Here is a 23644-nt window from a genome sequence, read left to right as displayed (position 1 = left end):
GTGTCAAACAATATCGGATGCTTTTACACAGGAAAACATTCTTCCCAACTGTCTGTCACAGTTTTGAAATAAGAAAACTAAAACCCAGAGGAATTAAGGAACCAGCCCAAGGTTGCACACCTAGTAAGTAAAGTCAGGAATCAAGCAGGTGTATCAGCTCCAAAACTTGTACTCTTTCCACTGTATTACAGTGTCTGATTGATTGAGTTACTCATTTCTTAAACACATATTTCCTGAATGCTTGTGTTTTTGCCTGGCTCTGTTCTAGGAACAGAGAATACAGGATGGCGGTGAACACAACGGAAAAACCCCTGCCTTCTGGAGCTTATACTCTAGTGAGGGAGTCAGACAATTAATAAATAAGCAAACAAAACAAATTCAGATGGTGATAAATGATGTGAAGAGAATAGGGTGATAGATGGGGAGTGCTGCAGAGTGTGGGTGGGGAGGAGTTTATTAGTGGTCAAAGGCAGACTCTTTTGAGGTGTAACACGTGAGCTGATTTCTGAATAACAAAGATGTAAAAATCATGGAGGGAAACATGAGAGCAAACACAAGACCCCCAAGGAAGAAATGAAATTGAGTTTGAAACTTTAGGGTAGGAGGATCGTAAAGGGGGACATGATGGCTGCAGTTTAGTGAGGGAGAAGGAAAGTGAAACAGAAAGTCAAGAGGAAACAAGTATTCATGAGACTTAAAATTATTTTGCCCCCTACAAAAGCTATAATATTTAGATATTAACCTAAGTCCTCAATGGTACACAAAAAGCAGAAGCACCCCAAGGGCAAAAGAGTACACATAGCCTGCCTTTCCCTACCTGCACCTCCCCTTTCCCAACATACATCTGTGAGTCTATTCGCTCTGAGGAAATATTTGTTTCCTGAGTCTAGGTTGCATGGACAGCACCCTGAAGTTATGGTTGTTTGGATACTGATGAACAGATTTTGAGATCAGAGACAACGTAGACTGAGAGGACTTTGGCCTCCTGACCCAAAGGAATGCTTATCTCCACTTGCTCTGAAATTTATACATGATGGGTTTTGAGGGGTGTTTTCTTTTGTTTTGTTTTGTTTTGTTTTTAGTAAAAGATACAGACTCTGCAAACAGCATTACCTAAAAATAAATAAAATTAAAAATGGCTCTGAAATCTTTATCACTGCCAATGCTCCGTGTATATGTCAGATGGAATAAAAATGCTTGCTATGGCCTCAGCAGAGCTTTAAGAAGCCTTTGACTAATGATATGCTTGGTGTAAAGATGGGAAATGACACCAGGCATCGGGGAGCTTGTGCTCCAGATTTCAAAGAAGTAGCCTGTGCAGGCTTTTAAAATCTCAGGGCAGCTGCAGAAAAGCACATCATGTTGAAATTCCTTCCACTTCAGGAGTTGGCCCTTTATATTATGTCTTGAGGTTGTAAATAATATTAGTAATTTGATAAGTAGTAAGTGATGACGAACCCACCTATTTCCTCCCCTCCTTGAGCAGTTGGCCTCTCAGCCTCTTAGGTACTTATTCACGCTGAGAAAAATGTATGTGTCAATCAAGGAAAAGAGGCTGTGAAGCAATCAACGTATTTCTTTGAGGTCTTAGGGTTTGCCTAATCTGGGAGGCACAGAGTCGACTGAAATCCAAAGTGTGCTCCAAGTTGCTTGTGAGTGCAGAATAAAGGCTTATAAAGGCAAAAACCAAGAGGTTATATAACTTGTTTTGACAGAATTATGATGGGTGCTGGTGGTATTTAAACTATCTAATGCATGATTGGTTATTTAGCAAACAGAATTTTCATGATCTCTGTTTCCATCCAAAGTAGAAGGATGAGTTTCAGGAGGTTGTGCAGTTGCAATTGACAAGAGTCAAATGTTGGGACGCCTGGGTGGCTCAGTTGGTTAAGCGGCTGCCTTCGGCTCAGGTCATGATCCCAAAGTCCTGGGATCGAGTCCCACATCGGGCTCCTTGCTCAGCAGGGAGCCTGCTTCTCCCACTGCCTCTGCCTGCCTCTCTGTCTGCCTGTGCTCACTCTCTCTGACAAAAAAAAAAAAAAAAGTCAAACGTTGATGGTGTTTTGAGAATTGAAACAGGAGACTTGCATGGGCCATACTTCCTCAATTTTGACTCTATTTTGAGTGATTTTCTTAGCAATGCCAACTTCATTTTGAGTCTTCTTTCACAGTGAGAATCCAGGGTGGTCTCAAGAAGCCTGCTAATACTGGCTAACACTTACTGTGTACTCAGTGTATCATAGGTTTATTGGCAATTTTGGAGACCTTATAGTGTACCACGTTAAGTTCTTTATGAGAATTATCTCGTACTTTTTACAACAGCAGTTCTTAATAAACATTTCAGTTTCAGGATCTCTTTCACTCAAAATTAATGATGACTTTTTTTTCTCTTAAACTCATTTTATTTGCTTACTTATTTACTTATTACTTTTTGAAAGGTGCATTTTGCTACCTATTTTTTAATTAACATACAATGTGTTATTTGTTTCAGGAGTACAGATCTGTGATTCATCAGTCTTACACAATTCACAGCGCTCACCATAGCACATACCCTCCTCAATGACCATCACCCAGCCACCCTGTCCCTCCCAACCCCCTCCCCTCCAGCAACCCTCAGTTTGTTTCCTGAGATTATGATGTCTTCTGTATTGTTTATATGCATTTTATCTTTCAATATGTATTAGATTAGAAACTAAAACTGAGAATTTAAAAAAATATGCATTAAGTAATTTACAAGTAATGATAATAAATCTATTACATGTAAACCTAAGTAGTTTTTTGTTAAAAATAGCTATGTTTATCAAAGCCAAAAGGATTTGCAAGAAGATTGACATTATTTTACATTTTTTGAATTTTTTTTTATATCTGGCTTAATCTAACATCTAAACTCTTTTATCTTCATCTGTGTTTAATCTATTATGCATGTTGCTTTAATTAAAGTAAATGAGGAAAATATGATTTTTTTCACAGATATGTGAATGGAAAAACGTGAAATGTTTGCATAGCCTTTTCAGATAATTGCAGATCTTTTCCTTTGACACTACACTAAAATTTGGCAAATGGTAATTTTTTAAAGGTTAATTAATATGTGAAATCTGAAACCATTTCAATGAACTTTTTGTACTGTCTTACACTAAAATTTATGCATCTATCTTATACTTTAAATGGACCATTTTGGGGGCGCCTGGGTGGCTCAGTGGGTTAAAGCCTCTGCCTTCGGCTCGGGTCATGATCCCAGGGTCCTGGGATCGAGCCCCACATCGGGCTCTCTGCTCCGTGGAGAGCCTGCTTCCTCCTCTCTCTCCCTGCCTGCCTCTCTTGCCTACTTGTAATCTGTCTGTCAAATAAATAAATAAAATCTTTAAAAAATAAATAAATAAAATAAAATAAATGGACCATTTTGAAAAATCCATACGTGGATTTGTAATGTCATATATTAGGTAATTGGAAAATATTTATACAGACCCTTGAAATGTTGACATATTTCATTATGCAATATCAAAAATCCTATTTGTTAATATTACCACCCATCTCATCAGAAAAGTCTTTAAGTCTTGGAAGGTTGTTATGCTCATAGTAACAGATGCAAGGTTTCCAAATTGTGACGTTAGCCTGAAAACTCAAATTTTACTATTGACAGCAAATGCCTTCAGATGTTTCCTTGAAAAAAAACAAATTCACTTCATTGGCTTTCAGAAAAGTTTTTGCCAAATACCCAAGACTAAATAATCATAGTTTACGTGTCGGTTATTCTTTCAAGTAAACATGATATTCAATGAAAACGTGGTCAGTTTAGCTTGCAACTTAATGATTGCAGAATCTCTTTTATCCTGAGAAAACCATATACAATATACAGTAGAGTGCAGTAGGCATGCCTCTCATTTCATCATGCAGGATATTTCAAACTTATGGACTCAAAAGTCAAGATTTTTAAAAATTAAATAATTAAATTACATAAAAATGATTAAATTAGTAATAATAACTTGCACTGTTTCATAGAAGATATTCTTAAATAAAACTAACTTTTTTTCATTGTGAGTGTATGGTTAATAAAAAATTCAATGATTACTAATAGACTTTGGTGCCACTGTCTTAATTTGTGCTAAGGCACCAAGAGTTTTACCCACCATTGCTTTTGCACCGTCTGTGCAAAGGTAAACACAATGAAAAGGGAAAATAATATTTTATTTTTACAAAAATACTTTTGATCTTTCATCTTTAGAGAATTGTTCAGGATGACAGCCAAGATAAGGTAGAGTTAGGATCTAAACATATCAGGAATGATTCTAGCGCTTGTTTTCTTAATCCATTCCAAGACAGTGATGCCAAATAGAGGATAGCAACTGTTTATTACCATTCCTCTTGGCCTAATCAAGATTGGTAGAGGTAGAAGTAGAGGTAGGGGTATGGGTTGAAGGCTTGTTTAGCCAGAGTCTCAGTTGGTTATTTCTAAGTTATCACTTCAAAGGAGATGGCAGTAGCAAGTTACTACTGCCAGGAAACACTAGAAATTATATATATATGACAACTCTAAAAATCAGTATTTTTAAAAAATCCTCGTGGCTCTGTAAAGAGTGAAAAGAAAAGATTGTTTTAGTCAACAGTTCTTGGTTTTCAAAGATTTGGAATAAAAAAAAGTAGAAGATGCAAAATGTTGATTGCGGAGAAAATGGGAAAATTGAACTTCTGAAATACAATGAATCAAAAGAAGTGGTGTAGAAACCGATCATTCTTGGCATTTTGCAATATCCTGGAAAATAGGAAATGAAATTAACTAGGATAGATGCAATAGGGATAAAAATAAAAGGCTGAAAATTAGAGGTACTCAAGAGATAGAATCAACAGAACTTGGCACATAATTGTTCACAATGTCCAGGAAGAGAAGAGCCAAAGACAAATTTGAAATATTGTGCCACACCGACACTGTTCTTGAATATATGGCAAATCTCCCCAACTATACCATAAGCTCCTTGAAAACAAGGAACATATCTCTTTTTGGTGTTTTATTAGCACAATTTGACACAATGTTGAGCACATTGTAAGTACTCAAACAAATGCAGAATTAGGCAACTCAACCTTTAGACCTCTTACATTAAAACCAAATAACCCCCTTCATCTGACCTTTCCTTATCAGCTTAGTCACAAAAATTACTTCCAGTATTCTTCCATTAAGTTTAACTCAGCAAACATTTATTGAGTAGTTGCTGTCACTAGGAATTGGATGGAGAGCTAGAAATATAGATGCAAATAAAGTGTGGCCCCTGTCCTCCAGATGCTAAGACTCTAACGGAAGAGAGACACATATATAAATAGCTTTATGGTCTTACTCACATTATGAATGAAGTCATGTGGAATCACAGAGGAAAGGGCAATCACATCTCCCTGAAGCAACTGGAGAAAATGTGAGATAGCATTTGAGATGAATTTTGATGTGTGAATGGCAATTCAACAAGAGAAGAAGAGAAGAAGTATTCTAGGCAGAGGAAGCGGGTCAGTTTAGTTTGTGCAAAAATTTATTCAATTCTTTTCACATATAGGTGCTACATGATTCTGGCATAGGAAATGAATAACTCAGTTTTGATACTTTTGAGTTGATGCTCACAGTAGAGCAGGGAAGATAAACATGTAAACAAGTACAATAAAATGTGCTGTGTGTAATAATAAAATTGTTACCCAGGCTCAGAATAATACAGAGGAGGACGAAGAGGAAAGTGAGGACCTACTTTAAGGCATTTTTCTTTACATGCTGCTGAGGGATATATAATGCTATACAGAAGAATGTTGTCAGCAGCTTTTTAAAAACAACAACAACACACAGTTACCCTAGGATCTTATCTGTGGTTTGTGGTTTTATTTTCCTTAGTCACTATGCCAACCTGAGTGACTTCCATGGAATATGCCTCACAAGGTGCCAACTACAGGGAACATAACTGACCAAGAGCCCATATACATATATTTCAACTTAATAATTCTCCAACATTGAAAAATGATATTTTACTTAGGAAAATTTGATTTCTGACTTCAGTAAGGAGGGGAGAACAATCTTCCAACTTTAGACCCCCATTCTAGAATGGCAACCATTCATAAGAGCTAAAGAATCTCTTTTCCCTTTAGATAAGATATATGTGCTCAATCCCCACTTCTTCTTATTTTATTTCCTGAACAAAGATCATTCGCCATTTAATCACGCTCTGGCTCTGTCATTTTGCTTTTCCTGGGGCCACATATACCCTCCTGTACATTTTGTCAGCCTTCATAGCTATTTGCATTTGAGATCTGTTATTCTGAGCATATTTGACTTCATTCCATGAATGTGAATGAAATGAATTAGTGCCGGACTCCCGAAGAACAAGGAGGAAAACTAATGAAATTCTAAGCTGGGGCAGTGATGACAGAAGTCAAGAGGAGCTGGATGGATCTGAAAATATTTTAGGGGTAGAATCAACAAGACACATGCTTAATAAAGTATAAGGACGGATGAGCAGGCAGGAATCAAGGGTAAGTCTCAGATTCCTTGATAGGGTAACAGAGTACCTCATGAGCTTCTCCATTTCGTTCTTAGTTTTCATACACAACATGTTCTGGAAGTTTTCAGAAAACACAAGAAGAAATGTCATTGGAAATACATGGCATAATAGGGATACAAGAGAGGGACTCCATTGTTACCAACTTACATTGGAAAAATATGATCAAGAAGTTGAGAAACAATGTTGGGAGCTGTTGAGAAATGTATATTGGCTTCTAATGGCATTTCGGTTAAATATGACTGCAGGGCACAAGAGAGAGGTTACTTGGTAGTTTTGTAGTTGAACGTCACTGACAACATCCTAAATCAGATCTTGGGAATTCATAGTTCAAATATTGTATTTGATCCCAAATTACTCTCCTTGATTTCTGACTCATTCCACTAAGCCTATTTTTGCTTTGGCTGCACGCTGTCCTCAAATTAGTCATGGTAAAATATCACATTTATCCTGTCATTCCTTATTACAAAAACCTGGTTTCTCCAGGAAAGCCCATACTCCTGGGTCTGGCCTTCAGAAAACATGAGGGCATGTACCTTCAGAGCTGTTGGAAATAACGGTACCTGGCACGTATTCCTCATCCTCTTGCAGTTACCACCATTATTTTCTTGCCAGTATCTTTTTTTAAAGTATCTTATTTATCTGATTGAAAGGGGGAGGGGGATAGGAGAGTGGGAAGTAGGCTCCCTACTGAGCAGGGATCCTGTTGCAGGGCTCAGGCACAGGATGCTGGGATCATGACCTGAGCAGAAGGCAGACAAGTAACTGAATGAGCCCCCCAGGCGCCCTCTTGCCTGTACCTTAATTATCATTAAAAAGGGAGTTGTAAGGTCTGTACAGCACCTGACACATAGAAAGCAATCCCTGAGTGTTAGCAATTACCATTATTCTTTCTCAAGACCTCAGTATTTTTTTTTTCTGCCACTCCAGTGATACTGGTAGATTTCTCAAACTTACAACTTGATTTACCTCTTGTCAACTGGTTTTTCCACCCATATCACAGTCTTTACATCTCATATAGAGATGACATAGGACATCTCTGCCCAGGTAGGCACCATCTTTGATTCTTTTCTTTCCTTGAGAATTCTAGCCATCAGTAAATCCTGTCAATTCCACCTCCAAATCATGTCTCAAATCATGGCACCCCCATTGCTCCCAGCCTATCCAGCCACCATCAGTTTCTGACCTGGCCGTTCCAGCTGGTCTTCCTGTCCCTATCTTTGCTCTCTCCAATGTTCTTAAAAAGCAACTAGTGTAATCTTCAACTAAATCAGACCAGATTACTCTCCTGTTTTAAATCTTCGTGACCCACAAACCTTACACCACCAGTGTCTGACCCCTACTACCGTCTCTAACCTCATCTCCCTTCCTTACTTAGTCTACCGCTCTTTTGGATTCATTTTATTCCTTGAACAAGTCCAATCGCTTTCTTCTTCTTAGGACTTGGTACATCTTGTGCCTCTACTTGTAACTCTTTTAACTGCCATACTGCTTCACATTCTACCCCTCTTCTTATCTCTGCCCCTAACCTTATCTTTGCCCACTTTCACTGAACATTTTTGACCATCTTACCTTCTCTCTTTTTGTTACCATCTTCCAAGGAGACTTCAGTGTCAGCCACAAAGGACTCTGACTTGATCATCATTTTAATGCATTCGTGTAACCTTTACTATACTCCCGTGACTATCAGTGAGTACCACTTCATCCCTGAAATCCTGAGCCCAGAAATCCCAGTGTCCACAGCCTGCTGGTCCCTCTTCCATCCTCTGTTCTCCATGAATCTCTACTTTGACCTTGTCATGATCTCAATCTTTTTACCCACTTCTGTTCTTCCAGGCTGAGCATATACCTGGCTTCTCTTCCTTTTCTATTCTTTCTGATTTGCATTCCTCATTTCTTTGAGAGTTAGCCACATTTGATTTTCAAACTTCAGCCCTAAAGCAACCATACCTTTCCTTCTCATTGTTCACGATTACGAAGCGCTGTGGGAGAAAATCCCATAACCATGCTGATGATGGCCCATCTCAGTGCTGCTCAGCAGACCTCTACTAATTCTAATGTGTCACTCTTGCCTCACAGGTGCAATTCCAATCCTTTACTGCTTTACGTAGGTCTACAAATTCATTCTAGACTTCCCTTTGGTGTCCTGACATCTAAATGTGTAAGGCAAAGACACTGTCGGTTAAGAACTCCTCCAGCTTTTTTCTCCTGTACCTTAAAATGACCCTGTAACTTCTTCTGCCTTAAAATAACACTTTATAGTAATTTGATCATTCTTATCCCAAATAGAAAAGTATCCTCCTTCCCACCTAAGGCTGAGTTATGCTATCTTAGAAAAACAAACTGCCATTTGTTCTTTTGTTAAACGTGTTTTGTAAGTATAATGTGTGTGTGTGTGTGTGTGTGTGTGTGTGTGTTTATAGGGAGACATATTTATAAGGAAATTTAAAGATGGACTTGCTTAAAATGACAAAAATAAAAAGATCTATAATTCTTGGGACGCCTGGGTGGCTCAGTTGGTTAAGCGGCTGCCTTCGGCTGAGGTCATGATCCCAGCGTTCTGGGATCGAGTCCCACATTGGGCTCCTTGCTCCGCGGGGAGCCTGCTTCTCCCTCTGCCACTCTGTCTGCCTGTGCTCGCTCGCTCTCTCTCTCTCTGACAAATAAATAAATAAAATCTTAAAAAGAAAAAAGGATCTATAATTCTGATATCCATTGAAAGCAACTTTAGTATATTGGTGAATATACTTTCAAACTTTTCTATGTATATATATTATAAAATGTAAATCTTACATTGTATTCTCCTTTCTTTACCTAAATATGTATTGTAAGGATATATTCATCTCATAATACCATCGTATTCCTTCGTGTGGTTATACCACATGTACTTAACCAATATGTACAGTCGGGGCTCAGAAATCCGGACTCTAGACCCTATTCTCACTCCTCTTTCTTCAGGACTTTTCTTCCCATGGACTCCCTTTCTCTTTTGTACCTTCATTCTGCCTTTCCAGGAGCTTCTTTCCCTTGGCCCACAGACATGCCTGAGTCCTCTCCCTGCCACACTCTAAAATCTTTCCCCTACTCCTGCCTCCTCTTCATCAGACATTACCATGTGTGTCTCCTAAGAATAAAACTGTTTCACAAAACAGTAATCTACCTTTACACTATCACCCTTTTACTTATCATGAGTTCTTTGGCCTATTGTAAACTAGCATTCTCTTTCCTGCTGTTTATTGAAACTGCTTCCTCTCCACAGCCCCCCAAACCCTGAAAACACTTTCCTCCAGTTACCAGTCCCCAAACACAGACCTCCTGGTGACTCCTCAGCAGCAAATCCTAAATGCGACTTCTGGAACTTCTAAGTAAGTGGAAATAGGCATCCCTTATCCCTAGACTAAGAATGTTATTCAAAAATACATGGATTGTTGGATAACGTCTTAAAACATTTCTAGGGGGAAAATTTTTATGAAGATAACTGCAAGCAAGAGTAGTTAGAAATGTCTGAATTATATTCATATCTTTATACTATAATAATAGGCCTATGGCTATTCATCTTTTGATACTGCAGTATGTTATAGAATGTGGATGTGAGAAAGACTTTGAATGATTTTCAACAAGTAATGTCTATGAAAAAAGACATCTTTTTATTCTTTGTGCCATTCCAGATTTACTTCCTAAAATAAAATATCTTCCAAGACAATTTAGAAGATTATTTGCTAACCAATGGACCTATCAAGTGACATTTTTCTCCTGCCACATAGCTGGAGGATTCCTTTAATTTGCTGTTGTCTGTTTTAGCCTTTTTTGATAACTTCCTTCTATCTACTTATCTTGTTCACTATCCTGTGTGTTAATCACTAGTCAAATTTTCACTAGTAATTTTCAATCTGGGGGTATATCAGAAACTTACAGATCAGAGACTGAGGCATGATGATATATCTGAAAACAATATGCATATAATTTTGCAGTATAAGTGATACTAAATAAAAATTAATATCATTGCTGGAGCAGCTGTGCAGGAAATAGACCTATATATTGATGATTCTTGGCAGAGAGTTAAAGGAGCACATAGTTCCTCCTGGAATGAGGGAGGTATATAGGACTCCTGGAGTCCGTAACAGGATATATAAAATTTTGATATTACTCAAAACAGGACATGACTGTTAAAATTTAGAAGAGTTTATCTAGCCTTTATTTATCTAACAATGTTTGGGACTGCCAATCTAAACATCCCTTTCCCCACATTCAGAATTTTTAACTAAATTACCTTTTTTTTTTTTTAAGATTTTATTTATTCATTTGACACAGAGAGAGAGAGAGAGAGTGACAGAGAGAACACAAGCAGGGGCAGTGGGAGAGGGAGGTTTGAACCCAGGACCTTGGGATCATGATCTGAGCCAAAGGCAGACACTTAACCTAATGCTACTGTGAGATAGATATTATCTACATATTACAGATGAAGAAACTGGACTCAAAGATGAAAACTTAGCCAATGTCAAATAGCTAATAAGTGCAAAGCTGATACTCAAAACCAGATCTGAACGGCCCAAATCCATGCTTTTCCATCAGAAATTTTCTAGGGGGCCCAGGTGGCTCAGTCATGTAAACATCAAACTCTCTCTCAGCTCAGGTCTTCATCTCAGGGTTGTGAGTTCAAACCCTGCCCCCCCCCAACAAAAAGTAAAAAGAATTTGTTTTGAATATTTTCAGATACTGATAGAAGTAGTTTAGACTCTTCTCAAAAATCCAAAATACTGGTTTGTTAGTATGATCATTTTTATTATGTATCCACCATCAAGTTATTTTTTTTCAACCCAGGAAAGGCAATGTGATATAATGAAAGGAAAATAATATTTGGAGCCAAACGAATTTGATTTGAATCTGAAATCCACTGTTCACTTGTTTTCTGTGTTAAACTGCTACTTCACTCTTCACAGCCTTGGGGTTTTTCATTTGTTTGTTGTTTGTTTTTTAACGTATAAAAAGGAGGAAATAATATCTACTGAATGGGGAATTAAAAAATATTTAGGTCATGTTTAGTTCAGAATAAATATGCAATAAATGTTAGTGTTCTTGAGAAAATTTTTAGTATTTTGATATTTTTTGTGTTTTATTAAGTACTTTATAATTTTTTTAAAAAGTCTCCCTCTTAGTTTGAATTATTAAACATTTTTACTCTTACTAATTAGTGATTAATAATTTTCTCATTAAAAATAAGTCATTTGCTTTTAATATCTTCAGTGGTGATCATACTGTAATTAAAATTCCATATACTTTTTTTCTCTCACATTTACATAATGAGCATTTCCTGTCATCATTATCACTACAATTTTAATGGCTCCAAAATAGTCCCACATTCAGATAGATGTACCACAGTGTCTTTAACCATTTCTCCATCATTTGAATGTTTATTTCCAGTTATGAGTTGTACTTTCAATTTTCTGTTTTGTTTCTGTTTTTAACATTAAAACATAATACTGTGATAAAGCCTTGAACACAAATCTTTGTACATATCTCTGAATATTTCTTCACAATAAATTCTTAGAATTGAATTACTAGATTAAACAATACTTTAAAATAAGAACTTCTAGGGGCGCCTGGGTGGCTCAGTGGGTTAAAGCCTCTGCCTTCGGCTCAGGTGATGATCTCAGGGTCCTGGGATCGAGCCCCACATCGGGCTCTCTGCTCAGCAGGGATCCTGCTTCCCTCTCTCTCTCTGCCTGCCTCTCTGACTACTTGTAATCTCTCTCAAATAAATAAATAAAATCTTTTTTAAAAATTCTATACATGCTTATGGTTATGATATTTTGTCTTCTTTTGTGACCCTATTTTGGGGGTAATTTTCTTTTCTTCTTTTAAGATTTTTAAGATTTTATTTATTTATTTGACAGGCAGAGATCACAAGTAGGCAGAGAGGCAGGCAGAGAGAGAGGAGGAAGCAGGCTCCCTGCTGAGCAGAGAGCCTGATGCGGGGCTCAATCCCAGGACCCCTGGGATCATGACCTGAGCTGAAGGCAGAGGCTTTAACCCACTGAGCCACCCAGGCGCCCTGGGGGTAATTTTCATTTAGAGAAACACTTTGAATGAAAGAGGAACTTTTCTCAGAATATTATACTTATATTTGCAACCATCACTTAAATGGTAAAGTGTCTTTCCTTTCAGTTGATTCTTTTTCTGAGAAGAGATGGAATATAGTACACGAAAGAGGAAGTGCCCTTTGGCTAGGCAGCAGACTTGTGCTCTTGGGGGAGAATCAGCAAATGTGGAGGATTAGGAACCAGGAGAAAGAATGGTTCATGCCAGCCACATTCGTCAGTCATGGAATGTGCCCAGCTGCAGGGCAACCGCAGCTACCCAGAGCCCTGTACAGGGACTGCCCTCACAAGCGTGGCACCTCACAGTTGCCATTGACTGGGTCAAGTATCAACACTCGGTTAATTAGCCACAATTCTCAGGATCTAAGGGTGTCAGCCAGGGGTCTGCCTGTTCACATGGAGAGATCGCCGCTTGGAACTGAGAGGTTCTGGGGTCTGGCCCTGCAGCTGGCTGGCTCCGCAATGACTGTCAGGGGACTGGAGTGACTCAGCCGTGGAGAACAGCAGGCAGTAATTTCACTGTTGCTTGTTATCTGTCCCTCTCTCCACTGAATGCTGCTGGCTGGTAGCAAGGGCCTGAAAGGGACGGCTGGGAGAGAACAACAACAAGGAGAGACAGGAAAACACTTTAAATAACGTCCTTAGCTGAAGTCACGTGAACATCCTCTAAAGAATCATGGTGACCGGCCAGGCCCAGCTGGTTTTAAATGAAACACAAAATTTGCTTTTGGAAATCCTTGAGACTGGAAACACAGGTCCAGTTACACTCTGCCTCTACCTACCACTGTTCATTATGGATTTCCTGATCCATTCTTTCTTTCTCCTCAGAGTAGATTTGAGGGTAGGAGAATGTGTATTAAGATCCAAAGGCCACCAGATCTCCTTATCAGGGTCAATTCTGAAAACAGTACTAGCTGCTAGATTGTCATCAAAACCATCACTTCAAAGATCTGTTGATTCACAGAATAAGCTTTAAAAATGCAATGGTGATCTACTTCTACCGCTACACATCCCTTTTTCTTTGTTTGTAACAATAGGTTTCCTACAAATCTAGCCAAAGATCCAGAAGAATCCTTTAAAGTTGTGCAGTTTAACCTCCCCATAAATGCTCAGGTCCCTCGTGTCCAGCAACTAAGCAGCTGCTCTATAAGTGAATGGTCCTCCTTCCTTTCCAGAGCGGCCTATCCCCCCAGTTTGGACAGTTTTGTCTCATCATTCATCCTACAACTAAGCCACAATTCGAATACCTGAGCTTTCCATTTTTATTCTTGCAGAACACAGAAGAAAATGGCTTCTACTTGTATATTATATTTCTGAACACATTGTGGACTTTTACTGTGTCCTTTCTGTGTCTTCCCTTTAGATCGTGAATATTCTCAGTAGGTTTGTTTGTTCATTCATTCGTCAGTTATTTACTGAACAGTACTGTGTGCCAGAGAAAGTACCAAGAACAAAGATGAATACTACACAGTTTCCTTACTTTAAAGGAAAGAGAGACTCAGAAATATATAAACTCAAAATAGCACAGTGCATGGCATAGATAAACACAGAAATCTTTCAAAACTTGAGAGGACTGAATTACCCAGAGAAATGGAGTTGCGATCTTTTAATATTTTCTGTAGCACATGCCTTCTGAGCCTTATCTTGGATAATAGGTAGAAGTGGACCAGGCAAAGGGATGGTCGAAAGTTTCTGGTAGAAAAAGCAGCATGAGCCAAGGCCAAGAGACAAGTCATGGTGTCAGCTGTGCAGGAAAGAGCCAGCAGCTCAGCTGAGTACTCCTGAGGGTAAAAGTGCAAAACTAGAAATGAAGAGGATAAGGGTAAGAGCTAGAGAGTGAATGTGTTTCACAAATGGCAAAGTTTTGAGTGCCCTCTCCAAAAATACTGATATTGTCAGGAGAAAGCATTTGTGTACTTCCCAGCCTGTGCTTGCCTCTTTGCCTACCCCCTTACGCAGGAAATGATTATCTCCGAGGGGCCAACTCTAGTAAGACCAGTATACTCCAAATGATGTTCATGGAACTAGACCCAAATTACAATGAGGATACTCATATTCCCATTCTTTCCTTCCGAAACCCCTAAATCATAGAGAAACTGCCTTGTAAGTCACCTAAATGCTGTCCTGACAATGTAGTTGATGTTGCAGTGAAAATGTATTGATTACCAGATGCCCGATATCACCGCCTTTTCCACTCTTCCTTGGATTCCGTGAAGGAAGAAATCATCTGGTCTTGTTCCCTGTAGCCTTACCCTTAGTAGCTACTCAGCCATACCGATAGAGTCATCTGGGGTCAGTAGGTACTTAAAGCCAAGAATAGGTTCACTTGCACTTGCACTTGGTAAATATTTATCTCATCCAGTTCATTTTCCTTTCTTAACTCAGGACTTCCTGTCTATGTCTTGGACCTGGCATACCCTTTCTCACCTCAGGGATTTTACATGTGTTCTTCCTTTGACTGGAATATTCTGTCTGCCTCCCCATTCCCATCCTGACCCTCTTAAGAGTAACTAACTGCTTTTCGCCTTCTGGAAAAGTCCCTACGCTTCCTTCCTCCGTCGGCCACTCTTACACACTGTACTTTCTCTTCTTGTGCCGCATCAACTGACATATTCCCTGCTGTATTTCCCAGAACTTAGTCCAGTGCCAGGCACAGCGCTGGTGTGTAACAAATATTAAATAAGTTTATGATTGCATGACTGCTACTGAGTAATATCTCTGTTCAGTGAACATTGCATTTTTTCAAAGAAAAACAGAATTAGAGAAATGTCAGAAGTATAAAGACATGGGATTTTAGTTGTTATGGTTGAATTATTAATTTCAGCTTTTCAACATAAACGTACAATTGTGAAATCAGTCTTCTGGAATTTTTATTATTCAGTCAATAAAAATTGCTAAACGTTACTGTGCATTTGCAGTGATAGAACTGTCAAGTTATAGCTGATCTTATCTTGACACTGAACTTTTCTGACAGTGTCTTAATTAATTTTTCTGGATTAGCTACTAAATTCTTAGTCTTCATTTCTTTTTATCCAAGAGCAGGAATTAATCAAGTAGTTGTAAATTTAGTAAGCTATCTTGGTTGTAGTGAAATTAAATATCCAGTGATAGAGGACTGGTTAAATCAATGATAGGATACGACCTTGATGAAATATTATTTAGTCTTTTTAAATGGATAATTATAAACACTACCTAGGTGTATGGATATGGCTTAAATAAAATTTGATTTAGAAGAAACATCAGAACATAATATGGAAACATAATGTAGTCAGGGAGATATAAATTAAAGGAAAATATGTAAATAATAAATATGTTAAGTAAGATGGCTTGTGAATTTGGGGAAGACTTTTAATTATGTCTTAAATACAGATTTCAGAAGGTTGTATGTACATTGGATATCAATTACTGTAATCTGCATGAGTAAGTATGAAAGCTTTATTAGAATATAAACTATCAAATTTACATGCTGCAGTGGTAATACATTCCTTGTCAATATCTATTGCAAATTAAAATCTGTTTATTACTGAAAAATATCTCACATTTATTATAACTCTAGAAGGGAGAACTGCCTTCTGAAGCCAAAGCTTCTTGTTATATAGGAACACATTTATTTGATGCATAACAGTACTGGAAATAAAATTAAAACAGCCAAATTTCACTACTCTACCAAATCAATTTTCATGCAACTGGTTTCCTTCCATTTCTTTTTCCTACCTATGGATAATTTTTACAATTGACGCTAATGTTTTTGTATTTTTGTATATAACACAATTTATAAGCTTTATTTCCTACTTTGCAATGATCATTTTAATTGCTGTATAAAAGAGACTTTTCTTAAAAACAAAAATTTAAGGCCCTTTGAATAAGCAAAAATGTAAAGCCTCTTCAATTCTTGCAATGCAGAGACAAACTTGAGTGTTTTTCCTGACCTTCCTTTGTCTGCTGAGGGTGCATTTTACAGCTTTGCATGGAAGACTGTTATCACCTGATTTCCATTTGAGTAGTAAGATGATAACACGGAGTGCGAGAGGAGCTAGGTTTCGGTGACAGTCATATCATTTAATGTCTACTTATTGTTTCTCCAGGGGAATTCTGGCCTGGGATTCAGTATTGCTGGAGGGACAGATAATCCCCACATTGGAGATGACCCTGGCATATTTATTACGAAGATTATACCGGGTGGTGCTGCTGCAGAGGATGGCAGACTCAGGTAAAGCTCTGAAACGTTAGAATTATTTGGAAGGTAAATCTGCCACATCAATGAGACATGTTTATACCTTCGGAGAATAATAATTTTACAGAGCTCTGTACTTGAAAGAAATGGCTGTCAAAGCAAGCTTTCTGTAATGACTTCATAGATTTCTTCTTACTTAACTAAAATTCAACTAGTATTTACTTTGTGTTTGTTGATGGGCACCATGTTCAACATGCATCCTGGCTCTGTAAGGAGGGTATGCAGATAAATTTTTGTTCCATGTGGCCTTCATTCTGGTTGGAAGGAAGAACACCCAGAGCTGGTGAGCAAATAATAAAATGTATCAAAAAACACTGTACTGTAAGTAGAATTAACAAATAAGGCAATGGTATACATACTGTGGATATTCATAAACTCAGCGACCATTTATAAGGGCTTTCTCCAGGAGTTTGAACAGAATCTAAAAACTATTCCACAGGAGGATTCTATTCTGGGTTTTAAAAAATAATTAAGTTTTCACGAACCCCATAAATCTGAACAAGAACATGGAGGGAGAAAGGACCAAGTCATCCCAACAAGGAGAGAAACCAACTTCACGTGGCTGAGGACCATATGTGAGGTTAAGTACATAGACGGAGCTCAGCATAGAGTCGTAGCTGCTAGACCCAGGGCCCCCACTCTCGAGAGAACTGAAGATTGTTTGGGGAAACTAAGGGTTACACACATGGGACAATTAGCAAATAATATAAAATTGTCTCAGAGATCAAAGCACCCGCTACAAGGCATAGGAGATTGGAACAATTAGAAGAGATTTCCCTGGGGAAGAAAACATGTCCCAGTGTTCTTTAGGCCTTCCTCCATCCTGTGAATCCCCTCAGGCCACAGAGTTATATAGAGAAGCGAATCAGTAAATTCTGGCTGAGTGAATGAGTTTTTGAAGTAATTAATTAATTAATGGAGATGAAGGAGGAGGGTAAATTAATGAGTAAGAGGAGAGAGGGTTGCACAAGCAGAGCCCTCTAGGTAAGACTAACTAGCTTGCGTGGAGCCACAGTAGGGACTGTGAATTAAGTATCACAAATGCAAGCTTTGTAGCCTGTCCTCAGTCTGTTTTGGTTTTTTTTTTTTTTTTCCATTAAACCTAAGTAAACTAGTTTATTGTTTTTCTTACAAAGCAGTCAAGGACACTTTTGTTCCCTAGCTACTGTTCTGATGCAGTGATTTCTTAGGACAGCTTGTGCAAGAGAAGCACGGATTTTCCTCCCCCCCAGGTTTTTTTGCATCTCCCATCAACATGAAAAACAGGAGGGACACTCCCACAGGAAACCCCTGCTTTTCGACAATAGAATTTTCAAACTGAATTGATGAGATTAATTTCTGAGTGAGGAAATATCTGTGCTACAAGAGTGAACAATTTGAAACAGATACTGTGTAATTCTTGAGTCACAGTGGGGACTGGGTTTGCTAATATTGAACGCTGGAGAAGCACCATTTTCAAAATTTAGAAACAGAGTTGTTGGAAGACAGCTCTGAAATCGGTGGTCCACAACGGATCTCCACAGCTCACACCACTCTGCCTAGAAGCAGGGGAACTTTCCTCTCTTAGCCGAATTCTGGGTCCTTATTTGGGATAGAATAGCCTTTATGTTAAACATGCTTGGCCTACAGTTAGAAATGAAAAGCAGCCATACTGCCATTGTTTGCTTGCAAATCTAGGTGGCGGGTCTCATGCCTGTGGAGGTTAAAGGAAGTTCTGCTAGAAGCATCATTCAGTAGTTGGAAAGAGAATAATCATAATGCTAGCTAAAACTTATTGAGCTTTTTTTTTTAAGATTTTATTTATTAATTTGACAGAGAGAGAGCACAATTAGGCAGAGCGGCAGGCAGAGGGAGAGGGAGAAGCGGGCTCTCTGCTGAGCAGGGAGCCCAATGCGGGGCTCGATCCCAGGACCCTGATATCATGACCTGAGCCGAAGGCAGCCGCTTAACCAACTGAGTCACCCAGGCGGCCAAAAACTTATTGACCTTTTTACACCTATGGGACATTGTGTTAAAATAGATAGAAATAGAGATGTGCATAAACACATACAGTCTTCTAGATACAACATCCAATGAGGTAGATAGTAGGAACTGAGTCCTACCACGACCACATGAGCTTAGAAGTCCGAAGCCTCCAGATAGATAAGACTGTTGCTCAGCTAACATCTGGATTTTAGCCTCTAAGAACCTAAGCAGAGATTCCAGCCACACTGGACCAGACTTCTGACCTATGAAACAGTGAGCTAATAAATGGGTGTTATTTTAAGCTGCTCAATTGGTGGTAATTTTCTAAGGAGCAATAGAACCCTAGCACACACCTCATTCTAGGAATACCAAGTTCATTGTAAAAAGCCTTCCTGCATGAGGTCCATCATATATAAAGTGACTGTGCAGGCTTAAGACACAGATGAAATGAGAGGCGGTTCTCTCCCTGATGAAATTAGACTCCAGAGTGAGCTCAGGTCTCAGGAGTTGCCCCAGATGAGAGATGTAAGACAAAGAAAATACTCTTTGGAGTTAGAGGACCTGGATTTCTAGCTGTGTGGCCTTGGGACTCTTTATAAGCTCTCTGTGCTCCAGTTCCCTCACTGGTTAAATTGGAGATAGGAGCATAGATCTCAGGAAGCTATGGTAAGGATTAAATGAAATGGTAAGCCTGAAAGAACTATTTAGAATTCCAAGCCCTCCCCACAGCTCATTCTGCCAAGCCAGCCATGTAACAGCATGCGGAACTTGAGCCATAAGTCTGTGACAGCCAGGAAGGGACCCTGGGGGTAGAATTCTAAAATAACTCCCAGTGACCACACCCTTTATGGTCTCTTCCCCTTGAGTGTGGGAAGTGTGAGTATGACTAGCTATCACTTTCCTGATAATATTGCTTTATATGGCAGAAGCGATTTCACAAATGTAATTTGGGTCCTTAATCCGTTGACTTGGAGTTAATCAGAAGACAGAGTGTATTGTGTCAGCCTGACCTAATCCAGTGAGTACTTTAAAACCCAAGAGATGTTCCTGCTGACCCAGACAGAGCAAACTTCATGTTGGGAGAGGCTCTACGGAGAAGGCCCTGTGGCGGGCACCTGAAGGCAGCTTCTGGGGGCTGAGAGTGGTTCCCGCCTATGGCTAGTGAGATATGGAAGATTGCAGTGATACAGCTAAATTCTGGCAATAGCCACCTGACCTTGGAAAAGGACCCCATGCTCCTGAAAGGAAGCTGAAAAACCAAGCAAACAAACAAAGCAAACCTTGACACCCTGCTTGCAGTCTTGTGGGACCCAGACTGAGGAACTCCGCTAAGCTGTACTTGGACCCCGGACCCACTACAACTCTGAGATGAAAAATGTATGTTGTTTAGAACTTTAAAATTTGTGGTAGTTTATCACTCAACCATAGAAAATGAATATGAACACTGTGGAATTCTGACTCAGAAACTCCCTCCTGGCTGGGTCCATTGCAGGCCTCTGCGGGGGGACCACACTCTAAACCTCGGAAACACTGAGCAGGCCTCACGGGTTGTCCCAGGCCCTTCACGCACCTGGAGGCAAGAGGCAAAAAGCACAATGAAAAGGAAGGGATGGCAGGGTAGAAATCAGTGCCCTGAGGGGAGAGAGAGCAGCAATCTGTTTACTCTGATGGCCGGTGATGTGTGTCTAAGCTAGAGTGAGAGCAAGAGCCAGAACTATAAAGAAAATGGGGAATGAGGGCTAAGTTAAGAGCAGTACAAGAAAGTACATAATGGTTTAGATTAATTTCTCCGGACAGTGACCTTTTCCCTATGCAACCTCTTTTTAAATATAACTTACTGTGTCTATGTGTCTGGGGATGATAGATGTCCTTTGTGGAGAAGAGTAGACAAAAACTAAACAAAATACAACACAGTTATTTTTACACTACTCAGAGTCAATCACTATTAACATATTTTGTGCATTTATTTCTAGGCTTTTGTTGCTATTTTTTGAAATTCTGTTTAGATCATGCTCTATACATTTAGCATTAACTTAACTTCTCATAACCTTATTAAATAAACCTTTCCCTAGATAATTTTTTTTAAATCCTCTACAAGTGTTTTGTTGTTTAATAATATATTTACCACTTACATTGTTAAGAGTTTATTTTCAGTTTCTCAGCATTTTAAATAACTGGCAATCTTTTAGAAGACATTGTTGACCTCGATTTTCATAATTTCCTTAGAATACATTTCTGGTAGTCAAATTTGAGGACCAAAAAGTAAGAACAAGTTAAAGAGTTTTGATACATACTGCTAACTTTCTTTCCAGAGAGATTGTACTAAATTTTACTTCTACCAGCAATATTGGAGAAGGCTTATTTTATGATATGCTCTCAGAATCTCATGCACTTACACATATATAATTTGGGGCTGATTACCAAGGTAAACAAGGGTGTATTTCCTTGCTTTACTTTGCATTTGTTTGACAGTTAACAATAAGATTGAACTTTTCAAAAATGTTACAATTTATTTGTATTTTTTCTTTTGGAAGTAGTCATTAAGATTTGATAACATTACCTATCTTTAAAATAAGAACGTTTTGGAAAGAACATGAGGTTTTCTTCCAGAGCAAAACAGATACATCTCCTTGCTTTGAGGAGTGATTTTTATTTCTACTTTTGTTTCTGAACCATAAAAATGCCCTTTGTGTGGCTTCAAGTCCCTGGATTGCTGCGGACCAATATTGATCTGTCATCCTGGGGAAGAACTATCACATGACAGTCTCCGTTTGGCGATGCAGCAATGACATTTTACACAACAGTGCATTTATTAAACCCATCCACAGCACAAAAGCAGCATGTAGTAGCAGGCAAAAAAGATGGCTGCTTGCCAGTTTCCTGACAAGTGACACAATTTAATCTCTCAGCCCTCAGCACAATAACTTCTATTCCTAGACAAGATGAAAGAATAAAAAAAAAAAGTTTTCTTTAAATCCATTGCTTCATTTGTTCCTTCCATGTCTCTTTATGGGTAAGACTGGCTTTGTCCTTATAAAATCCAAGACAGCATACATGTTGATTTTAAGCAAGAATAATATTGATCACACTGAGGTTTGAGAATATTGACCAAAGTTGAGAGGTCAAGGATCAATGTTTCAAGAATACGACTCCTATGTATAAATCACAGCATTGTCCTTTTGGCTGTCATTTGGCAACTCACTCTCTGATTTTATTCATTAATTCATATCCATTAACTCATTAGTGATTTTAAAACAAGAAAATAAGAAGAAAGAGAGGGAAGGGAAGAAAAGGAACAAAGGGAAAAAAATAAAGAAGAAAAAACTTGATCATTAGGAGCTAAAGACAACATGTACCTTAGAAATGGAGAAGACACACCTAAATTTAATATTTGAAGGGCAAATTAAAAGCACCAGGCAGAGGAAAGAGAGCAACTTCCAAGCATCACTTCCAAGACCTACTTTCAGATTGTTTAAGGAAATAGAAGATTTGAAGTAAGTAAAACTGCATAAGAGATTGCTAAATTTTTAGATTACCTGTCCACATTGAACTTTCATGAGTTGGGATGATTGCAAATTAAAACCTTATGAGTCACCAAGTGCAACCTATCAATTTACATCGTAATCCAACTGATTATTGCACAAAATGACTATGATGATGCTACATTTTTCAAAGACAGAGACTCTCAGTGTCTTCAAAATCAAGTGAACTTTTCTGTAATTATTGTTTTGAGGGTAAGGCAGGACATAAATCCAACTGTTACCCTGAACAGCATCTTTATAGGAAGCAAGACATCATTATTTAATGCAAATGATACTAGTGCCCACCTTGGAAAGAAATATGGTGGAGGGTCTTCTCAGTGGACTCATACTTATGGATTATTTCCTTTCATGTCTGCTTACAAGCATGTAAAGGAGTGAGATGGAACAGCCCTGTGTCCTTTGATTTTCTCTATCAATATTATCAGCCCTGAATATGTCGACAATCTGTTAGACCAGAAAAAAATCACTTGGCAGTTAGTTCCATGGTGACTGGTAGTGACGAGTCCTCAACAATTTAGAACTACACAAGAACATTTCTAAACAAGAAGAATAATTTTGGCTACAAAACTGGTAGAATACCAGGTACCCATGTACAGTCTTTTATATCTGAAAAGGCATCTCTAACAATTTTCCTAATTTGGTCAAGTGTTATATAATTGAATAAGAGAAATCCTTCAGTTGATTAAATAAAATTGCCTTATGGCAAACATACCTCCCCCCTCCCCTTTTTCTAACAAATTGTGCCAAGGCTTCGAGATACCTGCATGCAAAGGAATTAAGTTGGGCCTCTACCTCATACCACACACAAAAACTAACTCTATGCCAATCACAGGAGTAAATCTTCATGAGTAACCTTTGAATTAGGTGGTGGTTTCTTAATATAACAACAAGAACAACAAAAGAAAAAAACAGATAAGTTGGACTTCATCAATTTTAAAAACTTTTGTTCTTCAGAGAACATCATTAGGAAAATTAAAAACAACCCACAGAATGGCAAAAATACGTGCAGTGATAGATTTGATAAGGGACTTGTACCCAGAATCTATAAAGAAATTTTATAAATCAAAAATAAAAAGACAAATAATCTAACTTAAAAATTAGCAAAAATTTTTGTGTTAGTTTCCTATTTCTACAGCAACATATTATCATAAACTTAGTGCCTTAAAATAACACAAATGTGTTATCTTATAGTGCTGGAGGTCAGCTATCCAAAATCAGACTCACTGAAATAAACTGAAGATGTTGCTCAGAGGCTCCAGAGGATAATTGAAAGAATCCATT

General features: G+C 38.4%; 1 protein-coding gene across 5 annotated transcripts in view; it reads left to right on the top strand.

The window, feature by feature from the left end:
• DLG2 (discs large MAGUK scaffold protein 2) overlaps positions 1–23644 on the top strand; it is a gene marked incomplete at its 5' end in the record, with an annotated part of 887937 nt that overhangs the window by 296873 nt on the left and 567420 nt on the right. For all 5 annotated transcript variants that reach the window (XM_080815305.1, XM_080815304.1, XM_080815303.1 and 2 more), the window contains one exon: positions 16708–16832. In XM_080815305.1, the coding sequence (XP_080671431.1) occupies positions 16708–16832 (125 nt within the window). The remainder of the gene's footprint in view (positions 1–16707; positions 16833–23644) is intronic.

The sequence above is a fragment of the Martes martes genome (genome assembly GCF_963455335.1).
Source record: "Martes martes genome assembly, chromosome: 10".
NCBI lineage: Eukaryota > Metazoa > Chordata > Mammalia > Carnivora > Mustelidae > Martes > Martes martes.
This window is presented reverse-complemented; position numbering and strand designations above follow the sequence as displayed.